We start from the raw sequence: 22,480 nt of genomic DNA, 5'->3' as shown, positions 1-22,480 counted from the left end.
AAGGAAAACAAGAGGAAAATATTTTAAAATATAAGTACTTCCCAGATAGGCAACAGTGTTGAAAACAAATCTAATATTACTCTCCAAGCACTGAAAAAATAAACAAAATTTCTGATTTGTAAATCACCTGTAAGTAAAGGTTATCATATATATAAACAGCTTCACTTATGAGACAATGAGAAACAAAGCAAATAGAAGCAGGTAATAAACTATGCAAAAGGGATCTTAACATCTTCAAGTCATATTCAAGTATGTGTTTGGTAAAGCCGTAACTATATATACACACTAAAAATATTTCTCTACAAGAAGGTTTAGATAAATGCAAAAATGCTTTCACTTTATGTGAAGGAACAAGTATCTGCTGCAAGCTGTAATATTAAGTACAAAATAAAGAGATTTTGGTAACAAGAAATGTATCCCATGTAGGATACATGGCAGTTCAACTATCTGGTTGTTTTCTACTTATAAATATCTAATTTATTAAGTATCTAAAACTCAAGGTTAGTTTGTTTTAAAGAAGACCACTGGTTCCCAGCAGAGCCTGAAATATTGAATCCTACAGATGTATGGCACTAATGGCATCACTGCTCTAAAAAATCTGGTTTTAAAAGATCAATTATCTTTCTGAATATTCCATTGCCCCCTAAAAATTTGCCTTTTTACAGAAGCAATATAATTCAGCTATTCAGAATTTTTATTTGCTGTGATTACCTTAATAAAATACTAGGTAGCACGGCAGTGTTTTGGAGTGGAGGAGGGAGCCGAGCCTCCACAAGCCATAATTTAGAGATGGCAAACAGCCAGCAGAAAGGCACTCTGCTCCCTCACTGAAGGGACAAACACATGGCATTTAAGCAATAAGGCTACATGGAAGTATAGGGTCTGGATATGATACAGTTTTATTTGCTTAGCACTCACTCATCTCCTCCACATTAGAATACAGCCATGCAAAAATAACACAAAATATCTCTAGATCTACATCTGAATAATTGAAGAAGTGTATATTGCAAGCAGCAGGAAGCTGTCAGCTGCTCTGGAGGTCTTATTATGAGAAGCATAATGCCAGCAGCCAAAAGGAAAAACAAAAAACTGTACAAGACCTAGAGCCTGACTGAACCAGGAAGGACAGTCAGGATATTTCTGGCTTATCCAAGAGACTACCTGCAAGTCCTAATAATGGGGAAATGAACAATATCCTAAGAAACACTGATTAGAGAGGAAAATGCACACATGAGAAATACCTCAGTGTGATTCATAGCCAATGAAGTTAACATACAATTCAATATATAAGAATTAATACTGTACATGAGGAAAAATCACAGCTAACCAGTTTCAGTGCTAGGTCCTAGCAAGAGCCTGCTCTTTATTACTTGGCTGTAGGTGTGCCAATTTGATGCCATCTCACCAAAGGTCATGGTGCCACAGTGCATGTCAGTGAGACAGCAAAATTCCAGGTTCAGGAGTGCAGAGGTCATGGCCAATGAGAGAAACTGACTTCAGAGGAAAGCCAACAGATTCTATTCTCTCAGAACACTTTAAACTTTATTTTTCCAATATAAAAGTTTCTCTTACTGGTAGTGTTTGCATTTCTCATGATTTATGCTTTTAAAAAATTCTTCAAATTTTTCTGTTTTCGTTTACATGAAGTGTACATTACAGTGACTTCTTTTTCTGAGGCCATAAAAGCAACCTCTGAGATTCAGGACATGATGGATTGCAAAGGTGAAGCAGGCAGGAACCAGGAAATAAGCTAGGTCAACCTTTTTCTCCACCTATTCAGTATCAGCATTGTTACTTCAGATGAAGAATATGTTTTAGATCCTTCCAATTCAGGGAAAAGGTGTCTCTTTCAACACAAACAGCTACAGAGGGTGTATCCACTGATTAAGTAACCAGTTTCCTAGGCAGTGAAGAATGGTTCAGTAAGTAAAATTTCTGAACTCCTACAGGAAACAAATGCAGATCGATCCAATTCTTCATGCCATGAAAACTTCCTATTTCACTGCAAACTCCTCCTTAAAATACCTAAAGGATCTAAATTTGTTGTATGTTCTAACAATGACAAACTGGAATCTCACATCAAGGCAGAATGAATAAGTAAATTTCCAAGCCATAAACTAGCTTAAAGTGTACCCTCTGATTAAGAAATTAAAAAAAAGACCTCCACAAAAGAGTTGCTTCACAGAAGCATTTTGAAACCTCCAGCACCCAGGAGTCCTGGATCACCTGGAAGTGGAGTCACAGGAAGGTGTTTATTCACTCAGCACCTCATGAAGTGCCATCAGGCTAAGCTGCTGGGGGATGAGTAACCAGCATCTCCAGGGCAGTAACTACAGACCTCAGGAAGAATCACACTGGCCTCTACTTATCACAGACCTAGCCAGGTCAGGTCACCAAAAATAACTACCCTCTTCCTCCTAGTCTGCTCGCACCCTTCTCTGCTATTAACCTAATTCTACCTAGAAACACACACACGAGTTCTAGCCACACTGCTTGGCAACTCTCGGGGCTCTGAAGGAATGATATCCTGGTTTGCAACACAGAGATCTTCAAGAATTGTGTCAAAAAAAGCTGATATACTCTTAAAGAATGACTTCTTGACAACAAAATTTGCTTTACCCATGCTCACATGCCCTGCTCTGTCACAAGAATTCACTAACTGAGCCATTTCCCATCCAGTCTTTTTTCCTCTAAATAGCATATTCAGGTCCATTACCTCCTGATGAGAAACCAGAGAACTTTGAAGACCAGGTGTTTGTCCTATTTGCTTCTCCTCCAAGGTTGCAAATCAAAGTTGTGTAAGCATTTAAACTACTTAAATGTTTCTGCGTAACATCGGAACCCACCATGATGCTTTTTTTCAAAGCACTTAAGAACCCCCAAAAGCTTTCTCCAAATATCTAGATGGCACATTATGGTACAACAGGTAAAAGCAAATGTGAAGTTGAGGACTGCCAGGCTTGGGTTTTTTTGTATCACAAGCCACAGAAGAGTTGTGCAGCACACTTCAGCTGTTCTATTAAAAGCTAAAACGCAATGAAACAAAAAGAATAAGAAAAAATTTGTACGTCTGCTCTAAGAGCACTGGAGTGTGCAAGGTGTAGAATGGCCATCATCCATGCTAACCTTGCTTTTCAGAATGGCTAAAAATTACCAAAAAGCTAACTTTCTTCCAAAACTAGGATACTGTTAATAAAACTCACATCTCAGAAAAATAAAGCAAGAACCTGATTGCAGATAATGAAAAGAATTGTTTTGGGATATGCTTCTACTCCATTTTTCTGAAGCCACAATGTATAATTTTTATTTTATGTACTACACGTTTACAGTAACCTCCAAGGCACTAATGAATGAAGATTCAGGAAAGTTACCATACCTGTCTCCCAACATTCTCCTGGAAGGCAGCCTAAGGAAAAGAGAACAAACATACCAAAACGAGTCAGGTTTGCTTTTTGATAAACACCAGATGATGAATTCAAAACACACAACAATATAAATGACCCATGGCTTTTCTTTTTTAAATAAAGTAAACTTTGTCAGTAGAACAAGCCCACAGGGCTTTTTTGTTTCTGCGTCTCTATGTTCTGGTACTCTGAGCACTGTATGTTGCATGACAGCAGTTTAAGAACGCAAGTTTATTAAACTAGTCACACCCACAGGAGTGCTTTTCAGTAGTGACACAAAGCTTTGCACTGGAACTGAAAGTCTATACCTGCAGACAACAGAAACTGAGGCAGCTCGCTCTTCTCCAACTACTTCAACAGAATTTTCTAATAGCTGAGCAGGTTTGATTCTTTGTGGATGAAAACTTCAGACAAAAACTAATTTGGAAGATACACATCTGAAAGCATGCTGAAAACACTGGTATTACAAAAGCCAAAGACAAAATTCAGGTAGGTTTCTTGTGTTTTGCATTAAATTAACTCAAAATCTTGCAAAATGCAACTAATACCACCCTGAAACTCACCTCTATTCTTTTATGGCATACAGAATTAAACTTATCTCCCAACTTGAATTTTATTCTTCTCTCAAAAAAGCCAATTATTTTTTTTTATTCTTTAATGGATAGACAACTAAAAGTACTAAGAAAACTTCTGTAAACTCTTTTCAGAACAGAATATTCATTATCTTACACTTCACTTTGGAAATGCCACTACAAACATCAATCTCATTGGGAAGGGACAGCACATGTCACTTGATAGTTGATATTTAATATACAGGAGGAAAGTCACAATCTTTGCTTAAAATGTCACAAGAATTCTGAAGGACACAGCTTCTCCATTTCCTGCATAAACACAGTATGCATGTGGTAATCCACCTGTAACAAGAAAGGTGAAGCTAGCTCCCCAAGGGATCACACCCCACATACAGAGCAGGCACCCAGAGGACACTGGTGGAGCCAGTCTTCTCTCCCAGTGCATTTTGGAGGCTGTGTCTGCTCAGGATCATGAATGTGGTTCCTACAGACTTGCCCAGGCTGGTTCAGCTCCTGCTCCCAGTGTATCCACTGCAGGACACGTAGCACAGGCTGACTCCAAACCACTCACCCACCACCTTGGCAGGTTCTGGAGCCCACCTCAGCTGCTGGCATTTCAGCAGTGGCCCCAAGGTGATCGGTTTCAGATTGCCTGAGGCAGAACTCCATGGGCTTTCCTCCAGTGGCAGGAGTGTAGATACACCCTTGGGCAACACATAAAGCAGCTCCCAGAACAGGAGCAGGAGCTGCAGCAGTGTTGCACACACTTGAGTGTATTCTATAGCCCAGCTTCTGACAGGTTGGTTTTTTTTTTCAGTTCTTCAGTTCTCTCAACCAACATACACCCCCTGCCAGGATTTGCCAAGAAGCTGACTAAATGCCATCCTGCCTCATTTATTTCTTTTAGCTTTAGATCCCCTTTTATTCTTCCCTTTTACTCAGCACAGGGAAGTTTCAGCGAAGTTGAGCATCTCAACTACCGTATCCAAGGGATTTCATAGTCTAATCACTGCCCTAAAAATTCTTCTTAAAATGTACTGCTCAGGCAAGCACAGCTGTTGGTTCATTGGTTGTTTTTATGTTAAATCAGTAACTTCAAAATACAAACAGTAGAAACCTGATCTCAAAGCAGTGAGGCTTTTTTCTATTTTCAGTCCATCCATAGGTCTATTTCAATCATTCTTTCAAACAACTGGAAATCCCTAAGAGATGCCAAGTAATTCAATAGCTTTGTAATAATAATTTTCATTTTTCATACAACCCCCTTCTGGAGATGCAAAAATCTTAATTGCAAGATTCCATGATATCAGAACCAAGATGAACAGCCAGCTGTGTAACTTGAATGCTTTGCTGTTCCCACAATAAAAATGCTATGCCATTCCCCAAGTCATAATTTTATAAGCTATCGACCGACAAAAAGGGAAAAAACCAAAACCCTCTCTAATGTGTCAGAGCTGAATGGAGCTCAGTCCAAGATCATTTATTTATGAGAGTATTCCATTTAATGATTGGTCATTTAAGAGTTGCACAAGTCAGCTCAGAATGCTTTTGGAGCTTCAAAAGAACAGTCTTGTTTTATTCTTTCTAACCTCAGGGTTCAAAAATGTCTCCATATGCTATTTTGTTTTATTGGTGCTCTGCATTATAATATATTGCATATTTTAACAGATTAAGAAAGTAGCAAAACATGTTGTTTATTTAAATATTTAACTGTAGAAATTATTGGAAAAATTAGGACTCCCAGGTATTTTTCTTGAGAATTCAGTAATGTCTGGTAAACACAAAATATTTCTTTGCCTGCCCATCTTAAGAAAGAAAAAATATTTTCAGGACTTTTATAACTGTCAAAATAGCAATTCCAAATTTTGACCAGCTCTAAATAGAATATACTAATGAAAAAAACTAATTTGACTAGATATAACTGAATCACAGAATGGTTGACAGCTTGGTTTAAAGTAAAAGAGGAAAGTAACAATAAAAGGAACTGTATTTTGTATTAATTTGAAATACAAAAGAACAATCTGCACTAGGCTTATAGCATTAGTAAATATATCTGGTTTAGCATTTATATTTCATGGTCAAACTAATAGTTTATGCTTAAGCACAAAAACATAATGATGATAACATGTCAGATCATGCTACTAAAGATAAGGAAGTACACTTTTAGTGCCACTTTTAGTGCTAAAAAGAATTCTCCTCTTTATATATACTACCACTGATTCTTAGGACAATTCCTACAGAGCAAAAAACTAATTAACTTTTCACCATCTATACTTCTTAAGGTTTTCTGCAGGTCTCAGAAAACAAACAGAACCATAGAATTGCTCAGGCTGGAAAAGACCTTCAAGATCATCAAGTCCAGCCTCATCCTAACCCTATTACCCTATTCCCAATGACCCACCACTAAACCATGTCCCCAAGCACCACATCCAGGCAATTATTAAAAACATTCAGGGATGGAGACTCAACCACCTCCCTGGGGAGGTTGTTCCAGTGCTTAACAACACTTTCTGTAAAGAAGTTTCTCCTGATATCCAACCTAAGTCTCCTCAGAGCAAGGTACCCTTGTTTTCCTTTTAAGGATTTTATTTGCATAATGTGACTTGCATTAGTCAAAAATAGCAAATTCTACATTTTCAAAAATTTAGGAGCTGTAGTTTAGGGGAAAGTGACATTGCTCATACTCATTAGCTGCTCAGTGCACAAAGAATATGTTGTATCAGTACTCAGTGATCTAAAGCATCTCCACTTCCATGCTTTGGTTTTAACCTATTTAGACAAAGTGATTTGAGATACCATTACCCAAGCAACTGACTCACTTCCCCAGCAATTATCCTGGAGCTTCAATCAGCACCTTAAACTCTCAAGCCGAGGTGTGGCTACAAAAAATACGGATGCTACCCAGGTATCCCCAAGAAATCCTTCTGATGTTAAAAATGCATTAGCTTTCAAATTTTCAGTCAAAAAAATAAGAGAGAACTGTTAATTAATGTGCAAGTTTCAAAGACTGCCTTTCCTTAAAAATGCATTCACAGTGAAATTTGTTCTTAGGAATGGAGACACTTTGTTCTTTGACAGACAGTGTTTGGTATTGTGTTTGAGTTAATACAGTTATGAGTTTCTTCAAATTTGTATAATATAATTTGTTTTATCTGTTGGAACACGCAATTAATACTTTTTTTTTTAAAAAGCAAGTTCGATATATAAAACATACTTAAATTCTTAAAGCTAAGATGACCATTCTTTCCTCTATTCCTCAAATTCTATAACCTCTCCTCCATAAATTCCCTTAAGAACAACCATGCATTCATTGCAATTCTCAACAGCATTTTTCTACAGAAAAGTTCCACAGCATATACTTTGGTGTCAGACCTATTAACTACACAACAATATCTGCCCAATGGGTTTATCATTTGACTTCAAGAATTCCCAGTTTTGTACAAGAACTGAAAATATGTTTGAAGATCCATTATTCTAGAAATTTTCAACTTCCCATAATTAGAGTCACAGCTGATGAATAATTAGAAAAGTATAACTTTACAAAACTTACCAGCTTGGTGACTTGAAAAAGCTACAGTATTATGTATGACCCTTCTGGTTTTATAGTGACTATACTAGAAAATGCTAAATAGCTCTTCCTTAGATACTTTATCTTAAGCAGCAGCAGACTGTGGCAATAAATCAGGATGTGCCTCTGTGGATTATATAATTTAAAACAAATTCACACCCTAATTTTGAGGATTTACAAACACACTTTTTTGCCCACAAAAAAACATATTGCCTATATACTGCAGTTCTACACAGCTAAGTTTAGAAATTATTAAAGCAAACAAAAAAATAGCAGAAATACATAAGCTAGAATGTGGTAACTTACAGAGGCAGCTCTTCTGCAATTAACATCACGATCAAATACTGCTGCAATAACCAATGCACTGAAGAAAGAAAACATTGAGTATTAGTGCAAAGAATATGAGAACAAATGTGTAATGCCACCAATTCAACATTTAGACTTCTAAGGAAAACATGCAGCATTTCCTTTAAGGAGTTTATTAAGACAAGCTTAAACAAAGATTTGAGTTGAAATAACCCCAATACTTCCTCATTTCTCTAGTTTGCTGTGAACTTGCCATAGCACAAACATGTAACTTCCATCCTGTTGTATCAGAGCAATTTAAGGAGTAAGCAAAATACCCAGAAAGTTTTTTATATTCTAGATGTAGCAGGAGTTTAAAACCTGGACATAACTGTAACCTCTAATATGAGACTCACATAGTACAATTTTGAATTAAGACTTGGAAATAAGAGTTTCTCAACAGCCAAATGCACAGCAAGTCTTCTATAAGGCTTAAGTAAAACTGAAAGTTAAGCAATAGAAAGTTGCAGCTACCTCTACAAGAACAACCACATCCTCTTAGGAACAAAAATCAGAAAACAACATGCAATTCCTGCTAAAAAGTCACCTGCAAGATAAATTGCAAAGTAGTTTTTTTAAAAGGTGGCCTGTAGATAATAGAGCCATGATTTTACAAAAATTTTGTTGTGCATGAACCCTGCGCAGTTTAATTCTTCTACTTCAAGACAACTGCTTTTAAAAGATGTGCTACACAATACAAGAGAGAAAATATATCCCAGGACACAAAGTCTGTAGCTTTAGAATTCTACCTCCAGGATTCAATTAACTTCAGTGACAAACAAGCATTGCTTTGGGAGAATCGTTTAAGCAGAAAATTATTCCTTTCAAACTCTAAAACTCTTCATTACATTATTTATTGACTCCAGGCAAAACAGGAAATAAATACTGGCTGAAAAGTAAATCTAAGATGCTTTGCTTTAACATAAAGATATTAATTACAGTGATAATATCAAACTTCCCTGGGTAGTGGCTATCAGTTTCCTACAGTGAAGAATACTGTGTTGTTAAAATTCACTGAAATACACAATCAGTGTTGCCTCTGTAATTTCAGTTTACCTCCATTAAGGAAAACATGAGACAGAAAGCAAGAATGAAACAAACAAACAAAAACCAAAAAACAACCCTAATAAATTGTTCCAAAGACAGCTAAATTTTATTTCTTACTAATCGCTTTCTTACAATTCCTCTCTTTGCTACAGAAACATTAGTAGAAAGTAGGGCACCCGATTGATAGTGATTGGAAGAGTAAATGTTTAGGAACATTCCATTAGGAATTCCCATACATGGCTAAGTGTTGAAAAAGTGCCAGGAGAAACACATCATCACCACACTATGTTCGCGAATTTTCTTCTCTGGCATATAGCAAAACTTTAAAATATTTACAAAAGGGTATTTCAGAAGTATATAGATTCATTTGTATGATTTGCTCCTTTAAACCTTTCAATTGTAGAAAAGAACAGTCAAAAACAGTCTATCAAACTGGCTGAAAATCACTCTGGAAAGAACCAAAAAGAAGCAATTTCTGCCTTGTTTACAGTTACGGGGACTATAAGATGAAAGATTATTTTGATAATTATAAAATATTTCAGTATTGTTCTTGTCTGAGAAACAAACATAAAACCCCAACTAAACAACCAAACACTTGTCATGCCAGGAAGCTCAGAATCCAGAGTGCTGCCCCTACAGTGTCAAATGTACCCTGAGGTAAAGTGTTACAGAGAATTTCAGAAGAGATGTGCTAGGTCAGACCAAAATCCATGCAAGTCACTGTTTTGTCTCTGGCCATGAACCAGAAGAGGCACTTACAGATGAGTGTAAGGACATAAATATTAAGTAGTAACATACCGATTGGAAAGAATTATGGAGTCTTTTCAAACAGGAAATGTTAAAAGACCATCGCTGGAAAATAAGCACTGCTCTCTGGATTTCATACTTAGACTTAACATGTGATTAAAAATATTGGAAAACAGTTTCAGGTTATTTTACTCAAGAGTTTCTGGCCAGTATTTCAGGTTATAATGAAACTGTACTTTTCCATTTTTTCTTACTCTTCTGTTACCTTAAGACAAACCTGTATAAGGCAAACCAGCATGACAACATACTGTCTATGTGATGCCACCCGAGTTAATCAGTGCTGCAATTGAAGAGCACGTTTAAGAAACACAAAAAAAAATCCAGGATTTTTTTCAGTCTTTGTAGCCCCATTATATTCATAAATCTTCCTGTAGTCACTGTTTTATGTTAATCCTTTTAATAGAAGTATTTTTAAATTATCAAACTAAACGAATAATTTCTTCATGTTAATTCCCATTTAAAAATGTGGCCACAGTCTGCTGTAACACGGGGATTAGCAAGGAAAGCAACATGCCTAAGATGAAACATGTCTAAGGTGTCTTCACCTGTCTGCTTTGTCGTAGGAGTTTATGTGATACTCCACCAGGATTTCCTAACATAAAGAAACTGTTTATGTCAAACAAAGTGGGATATTTTTTTAAGCTAGTTAAAAAAATCATGTCTTGACTTGCCTGAAATGTACCACACCTGACTACTAACAGGTAGAGCAAAGAATGGGTTTGCATCTTGCAGTCTCTACGAAACACCTTTTGTAGTTCCTTGAGGTATATTTAGCCTGTATGTTGGACGAGCAGTTAAGTGTACAGTAAACACAAATGGATTTTAATACAAGCTGCAATTCTATCAGTCAACAAGTAATTATCCCCTTCCTCCCTTTCCCATTCCCTCTCCCTCAGGTACTCACTTAATTGTCTTCAGGGAAAGTTAAAAGGACTCAAGGTATGTTACCAGCTCCCTGCCCCAGCCCAGCACTGATCTCATTTTCTTCCCCCAACAAGGCAGAAAGAATCAAGAGAGCAGAGGCCAGCCAGGTGATAATCATTAGAGCACAGAAATATAAGAAATATCAGCTTACCCTCTCCTTATAAGCACCAGATGTACCACACAATAAAACTAAATTTCCTTTATCACCTCTTGCAGGTACTTCTAGTCTACACTAGCCACAAGCAGTGAGAAGCTTATCCTATATTGCTAACCTCTGAAAATTTGCCCCTATTAATTCAAGCATACCACCCTGAAGCTGCAGGAAGAAAAAAAAAAAAAAAACAAACTCCAAAACCTCCTGCCAATTTGGCACAAAACCAAAATTTCCTTCCCTAGCTCCAAAAAGGGAGAAGTCTAACTTGTAACACGACAGAAAACTCTCCTCCCTTACTTCTCTTCCCTAACTTCTATGTTAGGACAAGGAGACAAAATAATCATCACAAGCAAAATAGTTTTGATCAAAGAGGAAGTGAGTCCAGAGTCAGATCTGAGTCTGGTGAGAGCTGCTGCTCAAAGATCTTTTTGCACCTCCTCCATAATTCCCCAGCCAGAGAAGCTACACAGTGAGCTGGATACCAAAACCAGATCTAGGCTCAATTATTTCTTCTTTTGCTGACTTTTTCTTTAAAGGCAGAGAAGCTTTATCACACACATACTGTGGGATATACAGATATCACACACAGCTGTGCTATACTCAAATGCAGGAGCAGTGAAGGAGCAAGAAGTTGCTTAAACCAGCACTGTCAGGGGAAAAAGCCCTTTAGATTATAGCCTCAGATTTAATTTCTCCTGTTTTGCTCTCCATGTTTTAGTCAAGAAGGTCAGCAGAGAAGAACTACAGTGACCATTCCCACTTCCACACTGTACAGTCCCTCTAACCCAGCTCACAGGAGTTGCTACACTTTCCTTTAGCTACCTCATGTCCTGTGATCTGCAGTGTGTTCCTCCAGTTCCAAAGCTCTGGGATAAAACTACGAAATTAAAATAAATATGCACATAGAAACCAGCACATAAATGCTTAGGAGTTACAAATGATACTTATTAAGAAGAAAAAAGGCATATGATGCCCCTGCAGGTAATAACTTTACTCAAGAGCAAGACACAGTTGGCACACAACTCTCTTCTGAAGGCAATATTCAAATACATAAAAGAAAAAAGCTATTTTCAATATTTCATCATGGTACAAGATGTAGCTCAAAGCAATGCTTCAGATTTCCCCAATTCTGCAGGACAATCTTGCCCTGGAGCGAGCTACATCATTCATCCATAGCCACACCTTCCCTTGGTTTTTTTTTTTTCCCCATCTTCAAAACCGAAGCAGCACCGCAGGGAAGACAAAGCTCCTGCACTCTTTGTATCTGGAGTCTGCTGCATGGGAGCTGGCAAGTGCATCCTTCTGCAGAATGATTCCTTTATTGATTACCTACACCACTGAATGGCAGAGAATTGAAACTACATTCTGACTATGCAACAGCTCCAAATAATTAAGATAGCCAGCAACAATTTAATCACTGTAATTGTATAATAGAACTATGTTTGCCTTTTTATTTTTTGTTTAGGTTTTAAACAAAACAGCTCAGCTGCTTAGTGTGCACCTGCCAATTTACAGACAGCAACTTCCACACCCAAGGGGGCAGGAATCAAATTACCCATATTTCCAAGTTATTAAATGATGTTTAACTTTTCTCACAGATAAGCTTAAAGTCACAGTTTACATGTAGTATCTGGGAGAGAAAACAAATCACATTCAAGTAGTGCTTGAACAGGAACATCATACATCCAAGTATTTAAAAATATAGTAAGGTTATCCTGCAATAGGAGTGAAGTCTCATTTACTTGGCCAAGAATTTTCTTCTTCTGGTCCTGTAGTTTGAATAGATCACGGAAGGATTTCAAAACCAGTTTAACAGGACTTTATAAATAAATAAATAAGCACATGTGAGTAAGTGTATCTCATTGAAATATGGATAGGGAAAAAATACTGAGATGTAAAAATAAAAGCAAGTACTATTAGAAATTCTCTAGGACAGTATTTCCAATAAATGTTCTCTATCATTTTCATTAATAGTTTTTTTCTTAAGAGTGGAAAGTTCAGGAAGGAAAAGGCTTGACCTATGATCTAAAGCAATCTAATTTTGTAACTTCAACGTCCTGACAATTTCACCCCTTAATAACAGAACATTCATAAAACAGGAGAGAAGAAACAGCATTCACTGAATATTGAGAAAGGTATTTCTGTAAATAAAGATTGAAATATTTATAGCCCTTGATTACAGAAAACAGAGGAGACAATGCTTTTTGTACATGATGCAAGTTTGCAGGCAAGAAGAGGTAAAAACCCAAAAAACAAAACAAAAAATACCACACCATATTCCTCTGTTTTAATTTATAACTATTGCAGCACAGCCTGAATGAGATGTGAAGCATTTGCAATTTCTGGCAGGAAGAGACAGCAAACAGTTCAGGATCACTCTTTTTTCACAGCTTTTTTCACAGCTTTTTTTCACAGCTCACTCTTTTTATTTTCTAATGAGGTAGTAGTTTTCCTTTCAGGTAAATGATTTATTATTTTTCTATATGAATCTAGTAGTTTGTGATCTTACATAGGCAGATGTTTTTGCTGTGTAACTCAGCTCACAATGGATATTACGTACTTTGTTTCAAGATGCTGAGTTCTGCATTTTTTAAGGGTAGCAACAATTTGCTTGTGGCTAGAAGTATGACTCTTCTTTAAGTAAAACAGTGACACACCTAAGGCTAGATTTAAAAAAAAAAAGCTGTATGCAATTATCAGCTTGCTGACACAATAGGTGAAACTCTGTGTCATACTGTATTTGAATATTTTTTTTTCACTGTTTCTCTTTGGAGTTGCAATTCCACCTTCAAGAGTTGGTTAAACTTAGAAGAGGTATGGCCAGCACAACTATAAAAATTGTTAATTAAAGCCTTAATGTAGGATTAATACTTGCTAAAATACTTTGCAGTTTTGTTAGAAAATGAAGCATATACAAACTATACCACTTTACAAGGGATCACAAGCTATTCTCAGCTGCTTCCCTGCCATCCATCTTGAGTTTCTCTTCAACTTATTCTAAACAGCTAAGATTTTTGTAGGTGGTACAGCTAGTGTCAATTGGTATTACTTCCAAATATTATTTTCACTCCATATTTGCCTAAAGAATGTTTCCAGAACAGTCTGAAAGCTAAAAGGCAGGAGCTTCCTCAGAAACATAACATACTTGTCCACAAATTCTCACTGACAGTTTTCTGACAGCAAAATAAAACACCATGTAAAATCACAATGGTGAACTTGCATCTGACATGGTAGGGTGAAAGGAGTAAAAGAAGTATATTGCTGAAAGCATCATGAACAGCAGAAAATTACTGATAATCAAACCAAATCAACTCTGCTAAATTAGAAGGCTTACACACTTACACTTTGGCTTGTTTACAACACACAAGCTTCCAAGACATTAAAGGACACCTTAAACTTGTTCAGCTAAATCAGAGGAAGGAAGCAGAGGATTAATTTGCACAAGACTGCTGAACAAACCTACAAAACCCACCAGTTTTGAACTAAACTTAAATATTGGGAAGGCTACACTCATCCTGAAGATTTCCTTGCTGCAAGTATTCCTGCAAGTTTAAAGATAGCAGTGAACAATTCAGCACAGCAAAAGTCTGATAAATTTGTTAACAATTTGTTAACTACTGATCAAACCCCTCCCTATGGAGACAAAGATGCATGAGTTGCTACTATCAATGTGTGCACTAAAAATCTGCCAAGACACTGTCAGAAGCTGACTCTTTGTGTTTGCAGTTCAAATCACCCATTAAAACCCCCTTGAATGGTCAGTGTGCTGTCAACAGACTAAACGCTGAGGAGAGAATGCCACAAGCCTAGCCAACAGGAGGAAAACAAACAAAAAAAAAAAAGTAAAATCAATTTGTACCTGCAAAAATATCCTCTGCATTACAAAAAAAGCTGCACCAAGTTCTAGTCCACCACTGAATTATGATAGATTTTGACATGGGCATCCTTTTAAGTTTGACTTTTGAAACAGAAACTGATTGAAAAATAACTTGCATGCATCTCTTCAACTGTAATAAGTAGAGATGAGCACAGTAGTAATTCTGATTAGAGTGATCCAAAAAATGGATCAAAAGAGAAAAATATTCTCTCCTGTATTTGTATTCAGAATCACTACGGATTAACTACTAGATTAACTTCTAGCTCCTTCCTTATTTTGAACAGATTTTTAAAATTAACTGTAAATAGCTCAGTTTCTTATTGCCACAACTTACCTTGAGATCTGATTAATAAATGGTATCAGTTCTGCAGGATCATAAGCACGAGCAAAGGCCCAGCACACGTAGCACGCTGCATCTCTCACGTTGGAACCCACACTGCACGCTCCCCTTTTCTCATCATACGTCAGTGCTTTCAAAATGACAGGAACAACTGTTAAATCATAAAAAATAAAATGCACAAAAGCACCAGTTAGGGCCATGGAGCAACAAACAAACAAAAAATAGTAAGAGCATTCAGTGATCATTACAGAAAAGCCACAGTGGAGTTGTGTGTTCTGAGAGAAAAGAAAACAGGGCTCTTCATCCATGTTAATTTTGAAGTTTATTAGAAAGGAGAATTTGTTTTTTTCAAATGTTATTTTTTTCTTTGTCAGAAGTAGCTTTTTATTCCATTCACATATAATTCAATGTGGATTAAAGCAAGGGGGTTCTGTAAAAAAAAAAGCACTGATATAATTTAATGCTCTGTGATACATGTTCAGAAGTCAAAGTAATTTTGAAAAGCAAAATTTTTACTTGTCCAGTTTTTAGGCCTTCAGTGAGGCCTGGTAGAGAGACTAAGGACCTTCCAGGTGCCTTTTTTCCCCTCAATCAAGTTTATTTGAGTACTTGAAGCAATCTGAAAAAAATCAGCAACAGGAATTGTAATCGTGTGTTACTGAATGGAAACAGTATACTGCATATTCTTAAGAATATCCTTGATAAATACTGTATGCATGCAAGGCTCCCAGGAGGGCTTTCTTCTGTTATCTGCAAATCCAGATACATAATTTCAATACATCTCTTTCTAGATGGCATGCCTTAGTAAATAAGTTTCTTTAGAAGCAACATCCTCTAGGGGAAAAAAAAAAAAAAAAAGAAACAATTTCTCTCTTGATTTTCTTTCTTGTATCAAATCCATCTTTTTTTCTTAGAAAAGACTTGTCAAAAGGGACCTCCAATTAACAAGAAATGGGATCACTGAAGTGTATTTCATTAGCAAACTGTGCTTGGGTATACTTGAGTGGATGTAATCGCAAAATAATTAAGCTTCACTGTACAGCTCATCACTGTATGCCTGCTACTTTGAACAAAAAATATGCATCACAACTGGAGAAAGGAAGTGTTAAAATTTCATTTAAACTCATCCTAACCTAGTAAAGAAAATAAAGAAGCAATGAGAGGGATGGACAAGTAACGATGAATGAGAAGATGAAGAATGAGAGGGATGGACTGCCAGGAACACAAGCACTATACTACATGGGAAAAAAGCAGTTCCCATTCAGCAACAATGATACAGCAAAGATGGATGGATATTTGGGCACTTCCCAGTTCCAAAAGAAACTGCAATAAAAATCTTTAAAAATGTTGACTAGCTTGTTTTAGAAAATGCTGCATCAACTGATGAAAAAAATGGAATTAGCTTGTTCTACAAGAACACTGAAACAGACGCCAAAGGCAATTTGCAAGGCTGCTGCATTTTTCCTTCAGCACAGGGTGATTACTCCAGCTACTTTCAGACAGCTCTAAGTGCAGTCTCATCTCTCTGCACTCATAGGAATGTGGAACAAGGACCCATGAGCAGCCCCTCACACACACAGCACCTGTATGAAAGGCAAAACACAGGTCCTTTCAATGCAGGGCATTAATTTCCCAAATAGCAGGGTCAGTGCCAAATGCACCTGGCTTATTAGGGTGAGAGACAGAGGCGATGCTGCCAGGAACAGCAGCACTATTCCTCTGGGCAGCTGCAGCTTTCCCCATTACCTTGCAGCAGGCCTTTGGACTTGCACCTCTTTCATGTCCTACTCCTGCCTCTGGGATTCAAAGCACTGCTGTGCAAGAGAAGCCTTGTGAGTGCATGTCCAGGGAGTAAAGGGAGATAATGAAAAGGAAGGAATGTCCAAGGCAGACATTTAGAGGGTGGGAGTAATAGGGAAAACAAGGTGAAGCATGCAGTAGTAAGGGCTAAGTAAACACAACCACTACAACAGCAAGGGAAATACTGATCTAGTGGTCATCTGTTAAGGTTTTCTTGCTGGTAAAATACTGGTGAACTGTGGGCTATGGGAAACACTACATAAAACTGCTCCTGACAAACGTTTGTGTGTTTGAAAAAGTGGATCCAGCACTGCAGTTCCCACTGGTATTTAGAAGTCATAAAAACCCAAAAGAAACACTACCAAAAATTCTAGTTTTCACTTCATTTTACCCTATTAATTTTTCGCAGACAATTTAGGTTGTTTTTTACCGTGGCTTCCTGCAGTGTCAGAAGAGCCTGACTGCAGGAAGTGGTGAAGAAGCAACACGGAGAAAAAACACCTCTAGTGTTTAGTCCACCATTATAAAAACCTTTCAAACATATTGTGTGTGCTTACAGTATTGTACTCTACTGTTTCAATTTTTCAGATTTAAAATCGTGTCAAACTCATACCTAAGATCAATCTATTAAAGAACAAAACACGACAAAAACAAACAAGGAAAATAAATAGACAAATTAGACAAAAAAAAGGCAAAAGACAAATAAACAAATAAAACCCAACAAATAGAAAAAGCTTCAGAACTTCCAGAGCACACTTATTTTAGTTTGGAAGAGCAGACAGAATGTTTTTATTTTTTAAAGTATGAACATGCCTTTTTAATTTAGAAGTAGAAGGCTGGGAGATACAAGGAGACCAGAAATGTCACTTTATAAGATATCATACATCCACCTTAAAGGTTTGCCATTAAAAACAGGATAAATAGTGCCCACTCTCAACCCAATTATTAAAACAATATCCACCTGTTTAGGTCTGTGAACACTCAAGAAAATTCAGTCACCTTTACCTGTAGCCTAGAGGTAGTAATAAGCACCTGTTCTACTCCACCCTGCCTTACCTAACAACATAACTGCAGGTTGCAACACAGCTCTGTGCTCAAGCCTTGTGAAAATAAAGAAACAACTTCTGGCTTCAAAGCATTACAAGATGCTCTTTTCTTTTTTTTTCTTTTTTTTTTCTCATTCTGGAGACAGGTTACACAGATATTTTGTCTATTAAACACAGATTTTAAGCAATCAGTTGCTTGGCATCTTTGAGGTGCAGGTGATAGACACTAAACAATTAGCTAAGAAAATTTATGGAAGACACAGTTAGGGGTCACAAGCAGGTAAACAAAAAATGCCTCATACTACTGCCTTTTAAATTGTGCCTTTAAAAATGTACTTTACACAAACCTAGACCATAACATATGCTATAAGGAGCCCTATGTTACTTCAAGTTCAGATAATTTTATTTATTCACTGCAATGTTTATCATATAGAACATACAAATACAGCAATTAAACAAACAAACAGCAAAAACCTGTTCCTTAGCCTAAGGTCTTGTCTGCACACGAAAAATGCAAACTTTCATGTTGACCCTATTTCATTCACCACAGATTTGTTCAGTGGATCTCAAGCTGATTTAGAATTGTCTAAATTTACCTCAAAACTAAAGCATGCCACTCTTAAATTAAGGTAATCCTACCTTTTAGCTAAGTCTTACATTTTGCTAGGGACAGTTTATACTAAGAAGCCTTCTCAATTTGTAAGGAATAAACTGCAACATCTTCTATTTTATAACTGTAAAATATATTAAAGAAAATACTACAAAATAATAGATTTATGCTATTACTGAAAGAACTGTTGTATGCAGTCTTACTGTACAGGCAGCTAAGAACATAACAAAAAAATATGAAGCTTAAACACAGTTATAAGTATCGACAGAAAGAATAATAATTTTATTCAAATTCTTCTTCGACAAAACTAACTCACTGCAAAAGTGTTCTTTGGTAGGCTCATCCCCTTTGGGAGCCTCAGGCATAAGAGAATGTGTAAACAGACATATCTCCAGTATGTCAACTTCCCATGTTTTAAATACCAAACCCATCACTATCATTCATATGCTAAAAAAAGAACTCTAGCTCTTCAATATAAAGCATTTCAGATTTGGAACCACATGCTCTTACATGGCACTTAAACCTCTTTTAGAAAAAGAGGCAGTTCCTAATCATAATCCTTCATTAGGGGAGTTATACTAATATTTACTATACCCACAGAGATGCAAATATAGATAATTTCAGGCTAGCCTTATTATCAGAAATAAATATTTGTTTAAAGTTCAGCCAAACATTTATTATTTGTTCTAACTTTCTATATAAGCTACCTACTTCAGAATTTACTCTTAAAATTGAAGACTATTTCATCCAGAGTATAAATGCTCTAAGGAGGATCAGAAAACGCCTGTGCTACTCTGTCTGTTGAAAAATTCTCAAGCATTTCTAACAAATGTTCTAACATTGCATTCCACAGAGCAAGTGTCTCAGAGCCGTCACCAGGTGGCCTCTCTTCTCATTCCTGTTTGACCTAGTTATGAGTTTGCCAGGGAAGAAGGGATGAGTATCACAAGTCATGAATGCTCAGACGATACGTGAGAATTTCACAGCTGAAGTCTCTTAAACTCCCATAACTTTCTCACAACTCTTTACCACTGACCCATGTACACAAGGCTACATATATGCATATCCACAAACCAAATGAGCATTTTTTAACCCGTGACTAGGAAGGGCTGTGTCTGTCTGGTTGCAATCTCAGTTCAGTCTCTCACTACGTAATGAATTAAGAGTCTTTAATTACGTGATCACGTGATATTTTTTTCCATGGACCTATCTCAGTCAGCACACAGGAAAGACCTGCTCTGGTGATGAATCACAGCTGGCCAGCAAAGGAGATTGCTGTCTGCCTCACTGCTGAGGGAGGAAAATATGTAATGCAAAGACTGGCTTTCAGGCAGAGAGAAGGGCTTGGTGGATACGCTGGATGCTGCCCTGAAGAACTGCATTCTAACTCCACCCCTGCCAAAGACCTGGTGTCTGATACCACTCATATTACTTAAATATAGTATTTAAAAGAAATGGACGCTGGCTCTCATTTCCCAGGTATCTGCTTCAATGAACTAATGGCAAGTTTGCAGAAGTGCTACTACACCAAAATTAGTGTGAGCTCTGGAGTATGGCACGGGGCCATTGAGGAAGCAGACAGATCTGGATTTTGGCCAGTGTAGCTCAACACCATTATGTAATGCAGCCATAAAAACTCAAAATCTTCAAGCACCCTCACCTGGCTATGTTGAAAGGCCTGCAGCTGACCTAAGACAGCACTGATCTACCTTTTCTGAAACACAAGAGCGATAAATATTTTAAGGATTCATCCACCCACTCACACCCAAGGCCAGACTAGAGACCTTCACAGAGGTTTACAGCTAGCAGAACTCTTCCTTTAACCTACACCAGTAGCAAACTGCAGTTTAAGGACATGACAAAAGAGGCTATGAAGGAATCCTACTGAGCAAACAAATTGCTTACTCTGAAGGAGAATAAAAATTTTGTTCAACTTATAACACTGCATGTCAGAAAAAAAAAAATAATCACCAGAGAAACCCCAACCTTTAGGCTAAGGTTGCACAACACCGAGATAAACCCTGCAGTGAAAAAGCTAGAAGCAATTCATTGTCATTTATTCCCTGCTTAGTATTTATGCCATTCCCAGTTCTGCTGAGGGAGGAACCTTTCCTGCTCCAGCTCCAGCTGTGCCATTCATTCTTGCTCATACCTGCTGGCTAGTGGGAAAAAAAAAAAAAAATCTGCACTATTTATAATGCCTGTTTGCTAACTTAAAAACTATTACAATGACATACATATTATAACTTTTAAAATACTATTTTCAAGACTGTGCATCATTTTTAAAAGTTCACTTGGGTGTTAGCGAAAAGAAATACTTCTGTAACCAGCCTTTCAGGTTTGGGTGTTCTCTGTTTCTAAGAGTCCACCTAAGACAGGCAGATCTCTTCATTTCTTCCTGTATCTCTGATGAAAAGTACCTGGAATCTTGCCAAAAGCCTCAAAATTAACTACCACTCCAGAACAGACTAACACATTTCAGAAGCCTGACTTCCTTACGTGTCCTCCTCCAAAAAACCTGGCAGCTGCAAATCAACTTATTCTGGAATATGAAAATATAAGACGGTGATCCTTAAAAACAGAGCATGTGTTTAAGAAGTTAGAAAGTAGAATTCTGTAAGATTACTGAAATCTAACCTCTTTCTAGAACACACTTGAAAGCAGCATTAGGTTTTTGGCTAGTTGTTCGTTTTTTTTTTTCTTTTAACAAAAGTAAGCGAAGTTAGCCAAGAAATATGCTCCTTTTTTACCGCGTGTAGCATTGTAGGGGGTTTTTAAGTATATGAAAATATGCATGGACATAAGAAAGCCTCATTACCTGTAGTCTCAGATAAAACACAAAGGAATCCAATGTTTTATCAATACCAACAAATATAGAAGCAGTCTCTATACCAGGACCAGAGATAATCTGGTGTTACCAAACACCACATTCCCGCTCTAACTAAATTAGAAAGAAATTTGCAACAGACACCGAGAATTTTAGAAGTGCAGACACAGAAGCCATTCTTGCCAGTTAAGAGAAGGGAAGAGAGATTGTTTCAGTCTATTCAGTGTGAATGGATAAAGGTATATAAATAGGCAGGCAGATGAAAAATAACATTTTTCTGGCGGATATTCTGCCAAAATAAGCACCAATGCAATGCAGGGTTAACCCTACAGTTCTTCAATCTGCTTTCTCTGGCTTCCCCTTTTCTTACTCCTCAGAGATGCAAATATTTCCAACCTTTCTTTTAAACATACTTGGGTTTATAGCAAAAAAAGGATCACATAATGCAGGACAAAAAGAGCAAATTATCTTTTGACAGTGAAACACTGATAGTTCTACCATTAGTTAAGTGCATTTAAGATACTTGTGGGCTTTAAGTAGAGACAGTTCAGGAGCCGTGCCATTTAGCAGATGGAGCTGCAGCTCCTCAGTGCTCAGCAAGCTGCTGGGAGAGTGTAACTCAGCACACTTTTAATCTCACCACGGACACATTAAGAACACCTAGGAAGTTTCATGTTCCTAAACATGACACACCTTATTAGCTAGAAAGTTTATACTATGCTGTCATCAAGAGAAATTTTAATAAGGTCCTTTCACAAGCAAACCAGAAATTCAAGTAAACTAGGATTCTCTTGTTTGTTTAGTATTTATCCCCACCCAATTAAATAAAAAAAAAACCCCTATAAATAATAGTCTGAAACCTACAAAACCACAAATACAGCACAAAACAAAAGATGTGAAATCATACTGAAACCACACTGAAATACGAGTTTTTGGCCCTAACATACACTGTGTAGTAAGAAATGTTTCATTTAGGAGTGCTGCAATTCCAAATGTAGAGACTCACACAAATACATCATCAGATTATGATATTTTCCAATTATTTCTGGGCATTTTGCTCAGACACAAAGTTTTCCCTGCATTCAAATGCATGATCCAGAAACAGCTGAAATTTTACAGATAAATGGTAGCACTTAACTTTGAACTCAAAAACATAACA

At 37.0% G+C, this 22,480-nt stretch overlaps 1 protein-coding gene across 1 annotated transcript in view; it reads right to left on the bottom strand.

Annotated features, from left to right (window-relative positions):
* Positions 1–22,480, bottom strand: part of TBCD (tubulin folding cofactor D) — a 106,523-nt gene that overhangs the window by 44,842 nt on the left and 39,201 nt on the right. Inside the window, exons 15-17 of the mRNA XM_030461670.1 lie at positions 15,033–15,189; positions 7,851–7,908; positions 3,377–3,406 (exon numbers count right to left, since the gene is read on the bottom strand). Coding sequence (XP_030317530.1) covers positions 3,377–3,406; positions 7,851–7,908; positions 15,033–15,189 — 245 coding nt within the window. The remainder of the gene's footprint in view (positions 1–3,376; positions 3,407–7,850; positions 7,909–15,032; positions 15,190–22,480) is intronic.

Source organism: Calypte anna, chromosome 18 (genome assembly GCF_003957555.1).
Source record: "Calypte anna isolate BGI_N300 chromosome 18, bCalAnn1_v1.p, whole genome shotgun sequence".
NCBI lineage: Eukaryota > Metazoa > Chordata > Aves > Apodiformes > Trochilidae > Calypte > Calypte anna.
This window is presented reverse-complemented; position numbering and strand designations above follow the sequence as displayed.